The sequence below is a fragment of the Ptychodera flava genome, chromosome 17 (genome assembly GCF_041260155.1).
Source record: "Ptychodera flava strain L36383 chromosome 17, AS_Pfla_20210202, whole genome shotgun sequence".
Classification (NCBI taxonomy): Eukaryota; Metazoa; Hemichordata; class Enteropneusta; family Ptychoderidae; genus Ptychodera; species Ptychodera flava.
The window spans coordinates 21,284,852-21,303,845 of NC_091944.1; the positions used below are offsets into that span (position 1 = coordinate 21,284,852).

At 37.7% G+C, this 18,994-nt stretch overlaps 1 protein-coding gene across 2 annotated transcripts in view; it reads left to right on the forward strand.

The window, feature by feature from the left end:
• LOC139115755 (prolactin-releasing peptide receptor-like) overlaps positions 1-18,435 on the forward strand; it is a 90,679-nt gene extending 72,244 nt beyond the window's left edge. Inside the window, exons 2-4 of one of the 2 annotated variants that reach the window (XR_011548181.1) lie at positions 13,095-13,496; positions 16,241-16,456; positions 17,359-17,896. Coding sequence is in view for 1 of the 2 variants with exons in the window: in XM_070678086.1 (XP_070534187.1) it covers positions 13,095-13,496; positions 16,241-16,456; positions 17,359-17,511 (771 nt within the window). In the remaining variant the exon portion in view is untranslated. Of the gene's footprint in view, positions 1-13,094; positions 13,497-16,240; positions 16,457-17,358 lie in introns of both variants that reach the window. The other variant, XM_070678086.1, reaches the window with a different exon arrangement.
• The last annotated feature ends 559 nt before the right edge of the window (positions 18,436-18,994 follow it).

The following is an 18,994-nucleotide window of genomic DNA, read 5'->3' on the forward strand; positions in this document are numbered from 1 at the left end:
TTATCATTTGAATAAAAAGATCTCCATGTTGTTTGGAACAAGAGTAGCAAGAAGTCAATTTGTCTGAAAAAATTAGATGCAGTTGATAACTGGTTTTCACAGTTAAAATGAATTTATACATCAGACATGCATTGAATATTTTGTTAGCTTGCCTATTGAAGATTACGAAAATTGTGAAAATGTTTCGAAACTTATTTGCGTTTGTTTGTTTTGGCCAAAATGTGCGTTTTTGAGTTTTGTCACTTAATAAAGTATAAGTACGAGTAGGTAATGGCTGTGGATAAGCTGTTACCGTGGTAATCAGCATGGTTAAGTGTTTGAGAAACTGTGTCTTAGATTGTTTGATACTCTGCTTTGTTTACGCTAAATTAGGCGTGAAAGTGAAAAGTGGTGGATTCTGAATAAAGTAACGGCTTTTGTTCACGTTTGTCACGATAGCTTTTGTTTTCGAAACAGTCACTATTATAACTACCACCTGGCCATTTATCGAAAAACGTGTTAAACAGTTTAGACAACCGGGTTGGATGAACGAAGATGTACTAAATGCTATACGTAAAAAGGATCCCCTTTTGAAGCTCTCGAAACGTGATGCTAGCAAACTTGCCGATTACAGACTGGAAAGGAACAAAGTTGTCCATCTAATCAACAAAACAAAGAAGGCTTATTTTACTCAAGAACTTTCAATTTCAAGCAAAGGCTCAAACCCAACGGCAGTTTGGAATATTTACAATAACACAATAAAACCAATGGAGCATGAACATATCCCTATAGTTGTTAACAATGCTATGATCACAGACTCTTCTGCTATTGCAAATGCCTTCAATTACCATTTTGTGAATATTTCAAAAACGCTTAACGTTTCAACAGATAAGAATATCGATTATTCCTCTTTAAATAATAATTTGAGAAATAAAGTCCTTGAAAATTCATTTCGCATTCCACGTACGTGCGAAGACTTTGTCACAAAAATGTTATTAGATGCTAAATCGACAGGTACTGATAATATCAATGCAAAGTTATTGCGCTATGGTGCCTCTATCATTTCACCGTCCCTTACAAATGTGTCGAATGCTAGTATTGACAATGCAATCTTTCTATCCACATTTAATGTACCCGAGTAACTCCCATTTATAAGGTTAACGGTAGTGTGAACGAGATGTCAAATTATAGGCCCATTTCAATCTTACCAGCTGTATAAAAATGATTGAAAACCATATACACAATACGTTATATGAATATTTGTCTGATAGAGGCCTTCTTTACTACAAGCAGTCAGGATTCAGAAAGCAGCATTCTTGTCAAACTGCCCTTCTCCGTATTTGTGACGAATTATTAGAAAATACAGACGCAGGACGAATCTCTGGAATAATGTTCCTGGATCTTTCTAAAGTTTTCGATCTTGCATATCTCAGTTAAGAGATTATCTTTAAATGGTTTACATAGAGATGTAATAGAGATGTCATAAATTGGTTCAATTCATATTTGTCAGACCGCTCCCAAATTGTTTGCTACATGGGCAAACTATCAGATATGGAAAAGATAAATATTGGTGTTCCACAAGGATCCATTTCAGGTCCTCTTCTCTTCACAATCTTTATGAATGACTTACCCTCTCTTTACAAAATTCAAATCTTGATATGTATGCTGACGATTAGACCCTTCTAAGGACTGGAGCCTCAATCTCCTATGTAAATCGTTCACTTCAAAATGAAGTTACCCCTATTTCCAATGGGGTAAAGGCCAATGGCATGGTTATCAGCGAACGTAAAACAAAAGTAATGCTAATTGGCTCTCGGCAAAAACTATACGATGCTGAGACACTGGAGAACGTTCTTGATATATCGATTAATGAACATCAAATCTCTTGTGTGTTCCTTTTAAAAATATCTTTGGAGTATCTTTAGACAATGTTTTGGGATAACCATATTGATAAGGTCTGCGTTTCATTGAGTAAGAGAATAGGCCTACTTCGACGTTTGAACAATTCATTCCGCTCCACCTCAGTAAAACTTTGTACTTCGGTTTGATACAATCAGCCTTAGACTATTGCTGTGTTGTAAGGGGAAATACGACTGCCAAGAATATTAACAGTGTGTATAAATTACAGAGGAGAGCGCTTAGAGTTCTTCTCGATGCTGATTTTATGACTTTAACTGATCTCCTTTACGAGTTGGCTGATGTTTTATCTATCAAGTTACATGTTTTTTTATTTTAACTGTATTTTAACATATAAATGTATCATAAATTTAGCGCCACCTTACCTTATACAAGCAATCGTTCCACTCAGAAATGTTCATGATTATCACACACGTGCAGCTTCTACTTTGAAATTGCTTCTTCCGAAATTCCGCACTGCAAGTGGACAGAGAACGTTTGCTATTCGTGCTGCAGAACACTGGAATTCATTACCATACACTATAAGATGTAGCACTAATCTTAATGTTTTTAAAAGTCAATTAAAAACCTTTTATCCTGGCAAATGTAGAAAAATAACATTTCATGTTGCTTTTATTCGCATTTTTATTTTTTAGTCCTCAAAGTTTATATAGACTTTAACCTTTATTGTTTGCAGTTATTGTTTAAAGGACCCAATGGAAGATTACAACCTTATTGGGTTATCTCCCCGATTTGTGCTTGTAAATTGGAAATCCTTCATCGTGAATAAATAAATAAAAATAAAACTAATCCGTCAACGTGGCACCAAGTTACACTCTCCAGAAGTTACGATGCAGTGCCAAAAACGGAACGAAGTAAAACGCAGAAATCCGTATGCGACCCATGGAGTCCCATAAAGTAATTCAAAAATTCGATTCGCTCACATTTTGGGGGAAATTTCAACCTGTGTAATAAAGTTCAATACTTATGGCACAATTGTGTAGATTTGTAGTGTGAATGCGTGAAAATTTGAAGAAAATGAACACTGAAACGGCGGAGGCTTATCGCCTTGACCAACCTTATGAGCTGCTAACGAAATATTTGGTCTGTGCGATAAGCCCCTACGTAGGTGATCGGCAGAACGAATTAATGAAGGAGATTAGGGTGGGCAATTAACAGATATGGACTGTTTTCTTTGAAATACTATACAGAGATAGCTATGGTAAGTAATAGTCACACATTAGGCACAGGTAACGTTTGCACAATGAAAAAAGTTTTATACATGATATGTATTGATCATATTCATAACTTCCAGACGAATATTGCTCGCGATATCCTGTGGGCTAACAAACAATGTCGTTAGGCTAAGCTAAGTATAAATAACTGAACATATGACCAAGACTTACAACAGAATGCGTCATTCTTAAACCGCTGCTGCCTTTGAGGTTAGTACAAGTAATGGTATAAGTGTAGTGTAGGTGAGATCACATACGAATTTGTCAAAATCTTCATTAGGATATTTATTACAAAACGAATTTTGAGAAAAAGGTGAAGTAAACGAAAGCTATATCATTAATGAAAATGTTGATAAAATCCCCTGTACGTGAATGATCAATAATTTTATCTTCCACAATTGTGATCTAGTACATTTGAGGGATCGTACTTTGCATAACCGAATTTTAAAATGTCTGTGATATCAGCTACAAAATCGTATAGACTTTATAGACTGTGATTTTCATTAACAAGGCAACATGGTATCGATAAAAGGGATAATCTACATATAACATAAATTTAAAGGTAATAATCAAGAAAACAAAAATGATGCAATATCTTCAAATTTGTGCCGACATTGTACATAAAAGTGATGGCTGTTTTCATAGTAATAAAGATGATATAATATACTTTCCTCACAAGGAATAACTTGGGCAAATTTATTTGGGCAACGTAGTTCGACGAAAATGTAATGGCTTTGTACGAATCATATGCCCATGTCGACTAGTAAAGAGTTATCTTTTTGTAATAAAATGTGACTTCGGCAAACTTGTCTCAATATAGAACATTTGACACGAATAACCTATATCTCCATTGATGTCGCTTAATAGAAATATTTAATTATTATTATGTCAACCAGGTCGGAAGGTAATAGTTCCATCACAAATTAAACACTTATCACGTCAAAAGTTTTTCTGAAATCAAATGAGGAATTTAGGAAAAACCAGGTTTAGAAGTTCATTTTCTTCAAGGAAAAAAAAAGAAAAGGACGACATTATCAGACATGTGCGTAAAAAGGATAGTGGAATGTCTTACTGTCATTACAGAAACAATACTTTAATCAGCATTATTCTTGAGCAGGAAGCGTTACTACTTATTTACCAAATTAAAAATTTTGTACGAATTTTACATTGCTTTGAACCGGCAAAATGTGACCGATTGAATAAATTATACTTTCAAAGAGATGCATGTACATTTTTCGAGCTGTCAGCACCGGAATGCGATGCTACCCGAGGTGATTGACCGATGCGATGAAACGTATCCTTTGGCGGCGACAATGATGCGACCAACGTTTTTTTCCTTGTCGATGCGATGCGTATGCGACGTAAGAAAATAATGATGCGATGCGATGCGATGCATCCTCCGTCTGCGACAGTGATGCGGTCTACGTTTTCCCTAGTTGATGCGATGCGATGCGACGTAGGAAAATAATGATGCGATGCCGATGCGGTGCATATGCGAATGCGATGCGACGCCGATGCGAAAAATGCGACTGGTTATGCAATACGCGTACTGTAGCTGTCACCCAGCGGAGTAGTCGCATGTCGTGAGTGGGTTTCGATTTATAGAATTCTCATCGGCTAATGTAAACCTTCAGGATTTCACTTTCTTTCAGTTCAGTTCACGCCAATCTCAGCAGTTTTTTTCCCTGTCAATAATGGCAATTTCCCTCTTTTGAACAACGTTTATGCCAGAGGAAGAAAAATATCAGATGGAAGCTATCTGATGATTACAAATGAGATAACGGGTTATACATGATATTAATCTTCATTTCGATTTACACTGTGAAAGGCTTACAAATTTCTATCAGACATGGGTTTCACACGTTTTCAGATTATTTGGCGATCACTAGCCCTAGGCTATAAATTTAATGTCGAGCGGTATTGTCTACACTGTAAAGTTAAATGTTTAATTACACGCCTTTTTGTAACATTTTTGAACGCGTCTGTACGCGTCTGGATGTTCTGAAATTTAACACTATACGTGTTCAAATATGTTTAACACCAATGTTCGATTTTTGAACACACGCGTGCAGATTTTGCACACTACGTGTTCAAAAAATTGAACGCATTTACGCTTTCAAAGAGCTGTAACACTTTTTGAACGTATGGACGACGTTCAACGACAGATGTGTTAATGTCTATAAGACACACTATATGCACTTCTTGAACACCTTTAATTTAGGCGTTCAGGGGGTGTTCAAGCCTTGAAATAACAAAACAGACTAGTGATATTGATTAGCGTTATTTTATTCTAAAAATACACTATGTCTCGAGTAAAATACAAACATTTTGTATAAGACGGACAAATGCATATGACAACTTTGTTAAGCTGGTCTTGGGAAAGCACCAACAGAGTTAACAACTCTCCAATCAAAACATAAAGAAAAGAAAAGTTCACGTAAACACTGTAGAACCTTTTTCAAAAAAATATATTGTAATCAGCATGGAAAACTACTCACAAAAACAGGCTACTGCACCTATACTAATAGACCGTCATATGTGTTGGGTATACCAGCCACTGAAAGAAAAAAAGGTTTCTTCACGTATTTTAGCTATTTCAAACAACGATACAGTTAATTTTACAAGATAATAATACAGATTTATTTTTTATTTTATTTTTTATTTACTTACTTTGCACAACAAGATACATAAAATAACCAGCAAAAACAAAATCGTGCATGGATTTCACAGTCTGAAGACTTATTTCCACTGTGGTCAAAAGATGCTTTAAAATTTAACACCTTTTTTGGAGCGAATACGTACCCTTTCTGGTCTTGCTTCCGCTCGATAACGACTGCAGCGTGTGTTTAAAAGAAAAATGTCGCACCTTCCGCTTTAATGCAGGATTAGAAAAGGTGTAAAATTTAAATACCAAGTGTTTAGGAGTAGAACGCATCTTGCACGTAGATGTTAAAATTAAAACCTTCATGGTGGTTTTCTTATTTTCTTTTCAATGTTTCAAAATCTCAACCCGTACAAAATGTGCAAAATTATTTTGTATTGCTTTTTTTTCAGAAAAAAAAACATGCTTTCAGCAATTATAGACCGGAGATATTTTTCAGTTAGTGTGAAATTCGTCAAATCAAAATCTGTGTATGTTTGCCTGACAGAAAGGCAGCAGTGAATTTTACGTAACCTCAGCAAAGTAAAAATCAAAAGATTGTTATTTATTTCACAGTATTGTAAAATTCTGTATTGTCGAGTTGTTGAACAATTGAAGGAGATGGTTGTTAACACTAGGTGTTCATGTTTAGAACATCAGTGTTTTTAATATTTAACATGGTATTAACGATATGATCACTAGTTCAAATTTGAACATCGGCACCTACATTTTGTACGCGTAATTACGTATCTGGCGTCCTCTATTTTACAGTGATTTATTCGTCTTTGAATGTACTCTTTCGTAGCAGTGTTAATTAAATTTTTAAGTAAAACACGACATGTATGTTCATAATCTACAACGGAATCGACGTATGAGTTGCACAGGATTTAGAAGTACAGAACAATTTTGTTGAACAAGTTCTGTTTTTATATAATAGTGCATTATGTAATCTTTTTATCTCAGCTGTCGCCCATTGAAAACCGTGAAGATCACAATGATACGTAATGCTGTTGGCTGAAATTTGTGGCAAAAGGACATTCAGGTTAAGAAAAATAACGAATAAACTATCGCCAGGAAAGGAAATATCATATGTTACGTTTGTAGCTGATGTTCGTTGCATATAATAACAAATCAATGATCAAGCTGCTTCTGTTCAAAGCACGCCAGGCATAAATGCGTACCTGAATCCTCAACGAATTTCAAAGTATAAAATGCTCAACCACTAGAATACGGTACATTGTTTAGATTAAAAGAATAACTGCAGTTGTAAACCTAAGGCGGCAATTTACCAGCGAGTCATTCTGAAACTAGGCCAAAGCCTCATTATAAGTCCCCTTAATTTAACACCAGTAAATAAACGAGGTATTAAAAAGCATATCACACAGCTCATAGGTCGTTGCATATGATTACAGTGATGTAATAAGTGAATCCCGCTGACATCTATATCGTCAATTAAACTCCTCCTGCGAAAAAAATCTCCAGGTGAGCTTCGCGATCGGTGTGGCTTGCGGAGTCAGCAAAATAATAACACAAGTACTGTAAACCGGAAAATATCGATCTTGGATATTTGCCCTGTAGCTCTCTTGGTCAAAAACCTATTATAGGCGGTTATCATTTAGGTTAGTTGGCGCCCCGGCAATGAAAGCCGTAAACCTTTGTTCAAACTTTCCTCAAGGAAACATTAAACCACTCTCTTTCAAAATCAGGAGTAAAAATAGGGTTTCACGGTGTAAAATTTTGTTACCAGAGCAACACATCAGCCAATATTTACCGATACATGAAATTCAAAATGGCCGCCATCCTAGCTGCATAGCCTTGGTTGGCCGTGAGGCTTTGGCTTTTGTCGTGCGGCTCGCGCTATGCCCCAACCAAGCTTGGTTCGGTGTGGCTTGCGGAGTCATCAAGCTTGGTTGCATATAGCACGAGTCGCACGACAGGAGCCAAAGCCCCACGGCAAACCAAGGCTACAATAGGGCCGTTCACAGTTTACGTCACTGTTCTCTAATTAATATGCAAAAATAAATATTTGTCCGCATTTTCAGATAACGCTTTTGAAAATTACGCATGCAAGAACGACGAAAATACATCTCAGTGGGTGACTGCTAGTGTAACAATGAATACTAAAAAACATATTCACGACTCTGAGTATTAGCTGCAAAAACGGCCATGTATGCAACATTGATAAAATTTGTCCGCATTTCAAGCTGCGTGTGCGATGTCGCGCGCGTACAGCTATATTTAGAAACAAACCTGTAACCGTGAACAGCGCTATTATTGCAGCTAGCCGCCATCCCTGTGTTCACTCTATCATGGAGACAAAATTAAATTTTCGATGTTCATAAGCGTGTTAACACTTCATTTACCCCATGAGCTTCAAAATGAGCTTCCATATTGTAAGAAAATGTAGAGTCCCAATATCCTTTCCAGAGGCGCATTCTACGGTAACTACAAAATGCAACTTCATGGAGCATATATGTGGCATCGGAGTCAAGTGACAGACATATGCCTGATAAATATGTACATTCCATACAGTCTCCTAGCATCGATTGATGAGATGTTGATAATGAAACTGCCTACGAGGACACGCTGAGGTATTCCCAAACTGTGGTCTAGCGGGAGCGTAATGTCTTATCCTATCAAGAGCCCACAAGAGGAGTTTACATGTAATTTTATTATTTGTTTCAGTTGGCAACTTTGGTGAACTATCGGATGAGTAGAGGGTAGGACACCGTTTTCTGCTGGCAAGTTTTCGAAACTTATTCATCGGAAGAGTACGATATGTTGTCTGTAATGATGAACTTCTTTTAACTTAATTAAAATGATTATCAAGCCTGTGTGGTTCGACGCCCCGTACATGTGATGTAAGCAAGTTTTAAAAAGTAATCGGGTAATGATGTGTAATTATGTGAGAAGGAATCCTTCACGAGAGGTTGGACAGCAGGAACTTACTTGGCGCAGAGGGGAGGGGAGTGGGAGCTAGGGAGCAGAGGGGATTTTCGCAGAATGAGGCGTAATGAGAGGGCAACTGATAAATGCGGCAGAATACTTTGCAAATTGCTGTGGGAGGTAGTAAACGTTCAAATATTGCAGTTTAGTGTAATTTCAATGCAAAACAATGGTTTGTATACATGTATCAACGTCCGCTGGTTGGCAGAGGATGAACCCAACCTACATGATAACCTCTGACCTCAATGAGATCATCACTCTTTCGATAAGTCGAAATCTGGAAATCTGACGTCAACTTGTCAAACAAATGTTCAACGCGCTGTGTTGCCCTGTCTGTTTAACGATAACATTTCACCTGCAGAGTCAAAAATATGCATTGCGGAATTCCGTTTTGAAGAAGACGGTTTGGATGTAAAAAGTTGACAGACGATGCCACACATAAACCCATTTGACAGCAAAGCTGAAAAAACAGTTGTTAATCTTGAACAAAAATACAGAAACTTCAAAATTCAGTTACTGTCCCTTCAATGTTTAGATCTACATGGGAGATGGACTGAGGTTCTTAGGATTTACACTCGTCCTCTTCAATTTCTGTACCGTCAGCTTCTGTAACAACTCTTCGATTTCTAGTTAAATCCAATTTTTCACATCCTAAAAATAATACAACAACAGCTAATATGGCGAGATGAGACTTTAAATGAAAGACAAGGTGACCGGGGTAGGTTAAGGAAAAGGAGATATACGATGATATACGATGCCTTTTTTTCTATACTGTTACAAAACATTGACAACTGATTAGCGCGACAGAATACTTTGCAAATCGCTGTAGGAGGTAGTAAACGTTCAAATATATACAAATGGTTACATGTACATGTATCAACGTCTGCTTGTTGGCAGAGGAGGAACCCAACCTATGATAACCTCTGACCTAAATGAGATCATTACTCTTTCGATAAGTCGAAAACTGACGTCAACTTGTCAAACAAATGTTCAACGCGCTGTGTTGCCCTGTCTGCTTAACTAACATTTCACCTGCAGAGTCAAAAATATGCATTGCGGAATCTCATCTGAAACCCTTCTCGTCTCCGAAGATACAAGTAATCGGAGACAGAGATCAAGAGATCCCTTCCTGTCATGCCGTCCACAAATGTTTCATCAATGCCCGTCAAAGTGATGCTAACGTGTGTATTGTCTAAGATGAACCCAACTTTATTAATTGGGCTTCCCTCAGCCAAACGTGTACTATTTGCCCACAACAAAATAGTAGTGGAATGCAAGTATGACTGGTTTTGAGAGAGAGAGAGAGAGAGAGAGAGAGAGAGAGAGAGAGAGAGAGAGAGAGAGAGAGAGAGAGAGAGAGAGAGAGAGAGAGAGAGAGAGAGGGAGGGAGGGAGGGGGAGGAAAACAGACAGACAGACAGACAGGGGACTGATTGAGAAACACAAAGAGACAGACAGAGACAGAGATAGAGAGATTGAAACAAAGACAGACAGAACGAGAGAAGACAAAGTAGGGACAAAGACAGACATATAGTGTCACAGACAGGAAAGAAGGGGAAGGGAGAGAAAGAGACACAGCTAGATAGATGAGAGGAGATGCTGGGACAGGGAAATATAAAAGGGAAATATTGATTTTTTTTGTATGTGTTCGTTCACTCTTCGAAGACTTTCATAGAGAAATATGGTAAACAAACAAGACAAATTCTGCTTTCAAATATTTCAATTTGGGAAATTTAAGAGTTATAAGTAAGAAACGACTCAGGGAAGTTTCCTTTGATTTTGATAAGTCTAAGCCTCGGCAATTTAGCAGTTCGTGGTTTGATGTCAATATCCGGAGCAGGGTCTGGTTGATGGGGTGTCAAGAGTAAACAGAGCCCCCCTCTTCCCATCCCACTCCAAGATTGCCAACAGACAGAGTTTTAGGCTCTCACCTCTGAGTATTAAGTCGGTCAAAATATTCACTACGCCGGCTGTATGAAAGTTTGAACACGCCGCGAAGAAATTTGATACAGTTATCCTAACTCGGTGTGTTCGGTAGGGAACACGGCATAAATTTCGTTAAATTCATTCTGGGAGTGTTCTCTGGACTTATGTTTCATCGATTAAATTAATGAATCCTTCCATACACACTCGTAAATGCCAGAGTGTATAATATATTTACATTGTAAATGCCCGAGTGTCAACTTTGTCAACTTTGAAATCTTCGGAACAGCGAGGTCTTCAATCAGTGCTACACAGGGTTTTAAAACGATCACCGACCCTCAACTTTTAATTACCCTTAGCAATCTACCAGCACAAAATGACTTCCTTGAAAAACAAGGGCTCTTTGATATTGTATCATTTTATTATCAAAGTTGACTGAACTAAGTTGTTATGAAACATCTATTACGATATTCAACTATTGAATTTTGTTACAAACCTGTCATTATACCATCAAAAGTTTACTTGAATTGAGTTGTAAAGGAACATTTATTACAATGTTCAACCGCTTATTTTTGTTTGAAAAACTAACTTTTAGTACTTTTACAGAATAAGAAGCCGTATTGGCAGCTTTGCGATAAATTTCACACATTGGTAAACCTGACTCAATAAGTCTAGTTGCCTGGTTCTTATTCTGTTCTAATATTTTGTGATGTGCATAGATCACTTTAACAATATAACGCCTTATTTCAAGATATTATCTTTTCGACTATGAGTGTCCGCCATAAATTAAAATGTGTGATTTAAAGCGGGTTTCCTTCATTACATTGACAACCACATTGAACATGGGGTGGCCTGAAGGTTATTTTTGCATCAATCCTTCAGGAAGTCTCGGGTAAAGAGAATTCGTTAGGTTGCTCCTACCCAACAAATAAAAAACGTTTGGCCAAAAGCAGTAACTGTTTCTCATCCTCGCACGCGTCGATCTAGACTAGTCACATCATTATTTTTTTCATGTCTACTTGAAAAAAATGTATGTAGAAACGACAGTGTGGTACTATCGAGGAAAATGTAACATCCATTATCTGTAGGATCACATGCAAATAATGTACAGTTCTGGAGAGATAAGTTATCACAATCATCAGGCCGGATGCCAGAACTAAATGCATGTGAACATTCTTGATTAGTATTTTTCTTTTCATGTCGGGAGTTGGATCTTATGAGCTCCGAGAAAAAGGATAAAAAAATAAAAAACCGCGATAAGAGACCTAGGATGAGTAAGAAACCTATTATTCTTATGGTCTCATCGATATAGACATTGTATATATATTTGATTGGGTTTCAGCAGATTATAACATAGGAGTGGTTATTTCTTCGTTGTTATCGTCATCCGTCTCACTGACTCAATTTGAGCAATATTATCATCACGCAATAAGATAGTAGGCATAATTTAAATCAGGACAATGGATGATTAAACAAAATTGCATAGTTTCTTCATGCTGAATGTAAAGGAGGTGTGTTCAACCGTAAATGTATGGCTTTGTATGTCGGAGTTTTGCATTCTGTGCAACTTAATACGATGAGATTCAGAGCTGTCAACCCAGATTTGTGGCAAAAAAGGTCACTGCATGAAAACCCAATAATAGTTAATTTATTAGCAAAAATTATTGCCTGTATTTTAGCTGAACAGTCCATATACAGATGAATACAGTCAAGAATCCGTTGTGTTATCAGCAAGCCTGTATTCATGTGTATTCACGTAAATTCACGTATATTATTCTATAATACGGGCAACTCATTAGTGTGAATTCATCTGTATTATTACGTTTTGATGCAGTGGGTAGCGCCGGCCGAAGCTCTGCTCTTTGCGATGGCCAAACTAATCTCAGGGTCTTAATTCATACCGAGGCATTCTTCCTTTCCTTCATTTGTCTTCGTTAAAGACGTCCGGCAGTTTATATTTACGTGTAACACTCACGCCATGGAAAAAAACAACACTTTTTTTTGCCAGACGAAGTCATTCTAGAAATGGTAAATTAAAGGTAGTCTCATATTAAACAAATGCGCCGTGTCCTTGTATTTCTCTTTCTTGGTTTTTGCAAAACAGTAGTTTTACGTTTCTTGAGAAAAGCAAGAACAATTTACAACTCACGTTTTCGAGGACCCCGCTACTTAAATATGTGATACTTGGTGTTAAAATATGTTACATACGTGTCGTTTCGTCGTCACTACACTATCGGTTACCAACTCTAGGGGTTCCATATCAACTGACAAGTCGGTGTAAAGCAAATCAGAAGTGACATTGAGAGCAATTAGTGTGGATGAATGCCCTAGGATTTTAAACCCTGTATTACTTGTTTGCTTGCTTATACATCGGGCTCCTTGTTATCCTGTATCCATGGACCGTTGTCTGGGGGAACACCAGCCAATCTCTAATAACTCTGACGGTTTATTCTATGCCATGTTTTGTTCTTTTAGGTGTCAAAGATTGTCAGCGTCTTCAGTTTAGTGGCAATTGGAATAGATCGATACCGAGCTGTTATGTATCCTCTTTTTCCATCCATCACTCCTCGGAAGAAATGTGTCGTCATCTTCTTCATCTGGTGCCTGGCCGTTATCTTGAGCTGCCCTAAACTTAAGTACTTGAAGATGCTGCAGGTTCCTTATAAGGGAGAAATTCTCCATTTTTGCATCGAGAAATGGCCGAATCGTCGCCTTATGGTGGTGTACGTCTGGGGTATGTTTGTCCTGACATATTTCGTTCCAATGGTGATCCTGACGGTATGTTACGTCAGAATGGGCATCAGATTGGTAAAGGGTCAACTTCCGGGATGTGCCAATGAACGAAGGGATAAGCTTCAAAAGAAAGCAAAACGAAAGGTAAATGAAAATTAAATTTTCGATGACCATTAAATATTTACACACTGTAATTAACATGATTGGAACTATTTGGGATAATTGGATTTTCACATTTTTCAAATTTCTCAAACGTGTTAGGTGCCATATAGCTGAATGTTGCAATATTGCAAATTACTCATAAAAACAAGTGTGTAATATAAAAAGAAAATCAGATGAGATTACATTTGTAGATTAAATCGACATTACTTCACCATCCAATTATCCCAAATTAGTTCCAATCGTGTTAAAAGTATATACTGCTGTTCACTTTATTGCACCCTACCTCGTCTTATTGTCCCGTATAAGTCAATAAAAATCACGATTGAGTACAGAAAGAAAATGTTAAGGAAAGAAAGTTTAGCTGGTTTATAACGACCTTAATGAGCTACCGAGAGAATTTAGTAACGAGGTTCATTTTAAGATATGGCAGCAACAACTGAAAAAACAAGAAAACCGTAATTTATAAATGCACCTTGGACTTTACTGGATAAGCAATCAAGGTAGACATTTAAATGAAAAATGAAAAATGAAAAATGTCAATTAAACTATTGCAATGTAAACTTTACTTTGACCTCTGTGTTTACGAACTTACGTTATCAGTCAACATAGAGTCTGGAACTTACTTTTAACCGTCGTTGATAGATGTTTAATGTTTTTTATCGGTAACAGCAAGTGAGTAAGACTGAGAGACCACCATCTCGGCATTTGATGGATTAATTGACTGATGCTAAAAGGAAAAATATTGACTCTGTCACAACATAAATAATAAAAGTCTGGAAACGTCTATTACTGATTACTGCCAAATGTTAACACGGCCTGCCTGGTTCACAATAAGCAATTAATCTTCTATGGTACTAGATGTATTTACCATTTCATTTGACAAAGAAGAGGTCGTACCACTATTTTTGAAAATGGCAGGAAATCAAAATGACCATTAAAATTTGAATTGACTTGCCAAGTGTTTCACAAAGTGGTTTCCTTATGCAGTAAAAGCCCATGTCCCTTCAGAGGGTAGAATTCAGAGAACCAGGAGATGAATGAAATCACATGTCGTGGCTGTTGCCCAGGAAAAAAATGATTGCCCATTGCATCAGCTAACTTCGATGTCGGCCGTGACGTTTTTTAGTTTATTACATGCCTCGATGTGAGGCATGTAATAAAATCAAGTCAGTGCATTGATTCGAATAGGAACATCCGGGGAGTAAGCGGGCCGGTGAACGATGTACTGACCGGTTTCCATGGTTACCCGGTCCAGTGAAGCCCTTCAGTTTTCGCAATCAAAGTAGACGCTTAACGCTAGATATAAAATATCCATGCGCGCACTGCTTTTTTGATTTTCGTTAAAATCTGTTTGATGCTGGTCAATAGTGGCAAAATTGTCTGAAAATGCCCTGCATGTAACTAAATGTCATATAGCATTTACTGTAAAGAGGAATGTAATAAAAATATTATTGCCTGAATACATGGGTTTATGTTCCCTCGCAGTAGGTGACAAGTTGCCCTCCTGGCGTCGGGCAACTTGTCACCTGCTCTCGGGCACCTGAACCCATGTATTCACTATAATATACACAGTAGCGATGTGTAGATCTAAATATCCTTGAAGCTGGATTCTATTAAATAGAGCATTAATATATTCAACACCGTTCGTATAAGTATTGTACCATTATCACTACTCGAGACAGTATTTTTAGAAGAATGAATAGAATATCTTGGAACTTAAAAATACCTATCCATGACTTCAAATAATCTGGACCATTCTGCAATGAAACACTGCAACGTTAATAGTATTAGAACTACTTTAAGATACCATCAAGAATAAAAATTGCGTGTCACCGTGAAAAGTTTGGTACAAGAGACACAAATTACCAAAGATTTACCGATATTTGAAATTATAAATGGCCACCATCCCGGTGTTTACTCTATAAAAAAGATTCGATTTTCAAAAAAACTTTTCCGGTAAAAAGTTGTCTTACACCAGGAGCTTTAAAATGAGCCCCAACAAGTGGTGGATCAGAAAACAATTGTAAAAAAAAAACGCGATTGGAACTAATTTGAGATAATTGGATGGTGAATTAATGACTGTTTGATGTTGAACGTCTGAAATGTACCAGTAATGTCTGCAGATGTAAGCTCATCTGCTTTCCTTTATAAGTTACACACTCGTTTTTATGAGTAATTTGTAATATTGCAACAATCAGCTAAAGAGCACCTAACACTTTTGAGAAATATGAAAATCCAATTATCCCAAATTAGTTCCAAACGTGTAAAAAGTTTGAGAGTCCGAATATATCCCCGAGGCGCGTTCTACCTGAACTTTAATCTCATTTGACTAAGAATATCAACATACGCTCCAGAAATGAACAAGATATAGGAGTAGAGAACAAAGGGTCATATTTTTAATATGCTATATGTCAAGAGGGAGAAGTATAAATACCAATCTTAAAAATCAGATGTAGAGTACGGCGACGTCTTAAAATACGCGGTATTCTCTTGCTGTCGCCTCACACTAGTCGACACTGAGCAAGAGAATACCGCGTAAGTAAAGACGTCACCGCACTCTACATCTGATTTTAATCAGATTGTATTAATACATAAAGATTTCATCGATGTGCCCATAATAACACACTTGAGAAAGTTCTTTGACCAAATTTATAGCGCTCAAGTTACCAATTTTAAGGTAATCTCTGTTACTGTGTACTATGACGCGGTATATTTCTCTCTTGCAGGCTTTCCGAACCCTTATCTCTGTAATTATCCTGTTTGCGGTTTGCTGGCTGCCTATAAACCTATACAACATAGTCATCATTTCATACAACATTCGTTTTCTGAAGACCCATCCTCTGCTGATCAGAACACTGCGTGCTTGCGTGTATATATGGGTGATCTCCTACGGCGCGGTCGTTAACCCTTTTGTCTACATGTTCCTCAGTAATAAATTTGCGGTAAGCTTTCTCACTTTTATTAATGCTCCCTTCAGGAGGAAATGTATTTTATTCCTGAAATATAGACTGTTGACAATCGTTTGCCCCATCTTCGCCGCTGCGGTAACACTGCACGGTTGAGTCGTATCCGAGGGTCGATGTCTTAGCGCAAGCCTTCGTTGATGGATGTTTAATGATTTGCATCGGTAACAGAGAACAGCTAGGCAACAGAACCGAGATCATTTAGAAATAGTCCTTCAAAGAGGAGACCGGCCCCTTGGGGACTCGCAATCATGTCTGATGCATTCCCGACTCGTCCTTTTGGCGTTATATACGCTTGCGAATCCCCCACCCCAACCCCATATGTGCGAGAGACTATACCAATAATAGAAAATAAGGCACAAGGGACTGTCGACAGTCTACCTGATATACAATGTTTTCTGCAGCTCGACGTGGTACTTATTCTATTAGCTTTGTGTAGCATCTAGCCCCTAGAGATTATGTTGATTATAAACTTGTTCTATTTGGGTCCAGCTTTCTTCAGTCTTGCTATAATTTGAAAAGAAATACTTGCATTTCTCACTCATCAAATGACTCGTAACCTGACATCGTCTCGATGTGGAATGGCACAATCAGAAACGCTTCTTGTTCTAAGACAAATACATTAAATCTAATCGAAATCAAGCGTGAAATTGGCTTCCTTTTTACCTACTTTCATATTGCTTGTTCGGTTTCTCGTTCTACAGCTCTCGCCCTTTGGTGAAGAGTGAGATTTAAACGAGGTTTTTTACGAGAGTTGGTCAACTTTATAATAGTTGTACCGTATACTTAAAAGATTCATGTTAGAGGAGAGTTTAGATGACAGTAATAAGCCTGGCCAGACTTTTACTAAAATACGGCGTTTTCATTCGTATTTTTTACAGCGGGACATCAAACGAATCAAGATATTTTGTCTGAAACGGATGGGACGCAACTACACTTGTGAGCTGTCATCAAGTACCACCAATAGAACAACACTTATAAATTCACATGCAATGCAATCACTGAAAAAACGTGGGCCAATCACAAGCAGCTAAGCGGTATTTCAATGGAGTTTGCGGACGGAAACAAGAGACCAACATCGAATGAAATCCAGTGACGCTACCAGTGAAGTGTAATTCCGCGTTCAACTGACATTGTATATCGGCAGCTGCAACGTCGGACAATATTTGTACACATTACTTCACAATATTTTGAGGGGGTTTGACGCCCCGGGAATATACGCATCGAAGAGTATTTCAACTTTGCTGCTGAGAATGTCGCAACATGAAGACGATTGGCTAACTACGGGGCTTATAGCTCAAACTTCGACAGCAAAACCAACAGCACACTGTTCCAAGAATACAGTATCTCGTACCGTTTCCACAGTTTCGTGCTTTTGATCAAGCGATGAAGCGATGCAGACGTGGGTCTCAAACACGACGTTGACGCATGTATACAATGCAAGATCCGAGGTACATGAATATTCCACATGATTAAGGGTCATTAGCATAGAATTTTAATACCGAAACAATGCTCATTAGTGCAATCTGCATATTTGAATATCATTATACCTCGCATCTTGCACTAATAGGAAGCATGGGTATCATGAAACTGTTTTCAACACTATTATTCATCACAGATCGGTACCAAGTTCCTTTCTTTCCCAAAAGTAACGCTGCACATTGAAAGATCAAAATAGAGTGGAGCAAAACGTACAACTGACGTAACTGTTGGAAATGCTTACCTTGACTTTGCATTTTTTCGGATAGTAACACTTCAAACATTAAATTTACAATACAACTACCTATCTACCTCCCTCTCTTACCTTCCTCCTTCCCTGCCTACCTACCTACCTACGTCCCTCCTGTGCCTACTTACCTAGATAAAGTCTATTCATTGACAATCACAGTGGTTTGCTTTGAACCATTGCAATACAGGAACTAGACATACTCTCTATGAGGAGCTGCAAACTTTGTCAGGTGTAATTTCGTCTACATGTAAAATGTAGTTATATCCGTCAATATCGTCTAACGTCCTTCCATACAATGTTTCAACTTTCACAGAGTTAATTTCTTTGTGATCGACTGATATTACAGCTAGACGATAGTTACACCTGACAGTGTTGGCAACTCCTCAATTTAGACAGATGTCTAGTTCCCATATTGCCAATGGTTCAACGCAAACCACTGTATTAGTCAGCCTGTCTGTCTGTCGGTCGTACACATCCCCAGAATATCTATAAATTATTTCAACCTATGTACATCTAAATCATGTAACATGTACTTGCATCTCCAAGTGTTAAGAATCGTATGTCACTATAATATTGTTATTGTAAAATAGTGGCTATAAAACCTCTACAGTGGTTTGCTTTGAAGCATTGGCATTACGCGAAGTAGACATATTGTCTAAATTGAGGTGTTGCCAACACTGTCAGGTGTAATTATCAGCTGAGCAGTAATTCAAGTCGATCACAGTGAAATCAACTCTGCCAAAGTTGAAACATTGTCTTACAGCAGGTCGGATGTAGTCAGAACAACT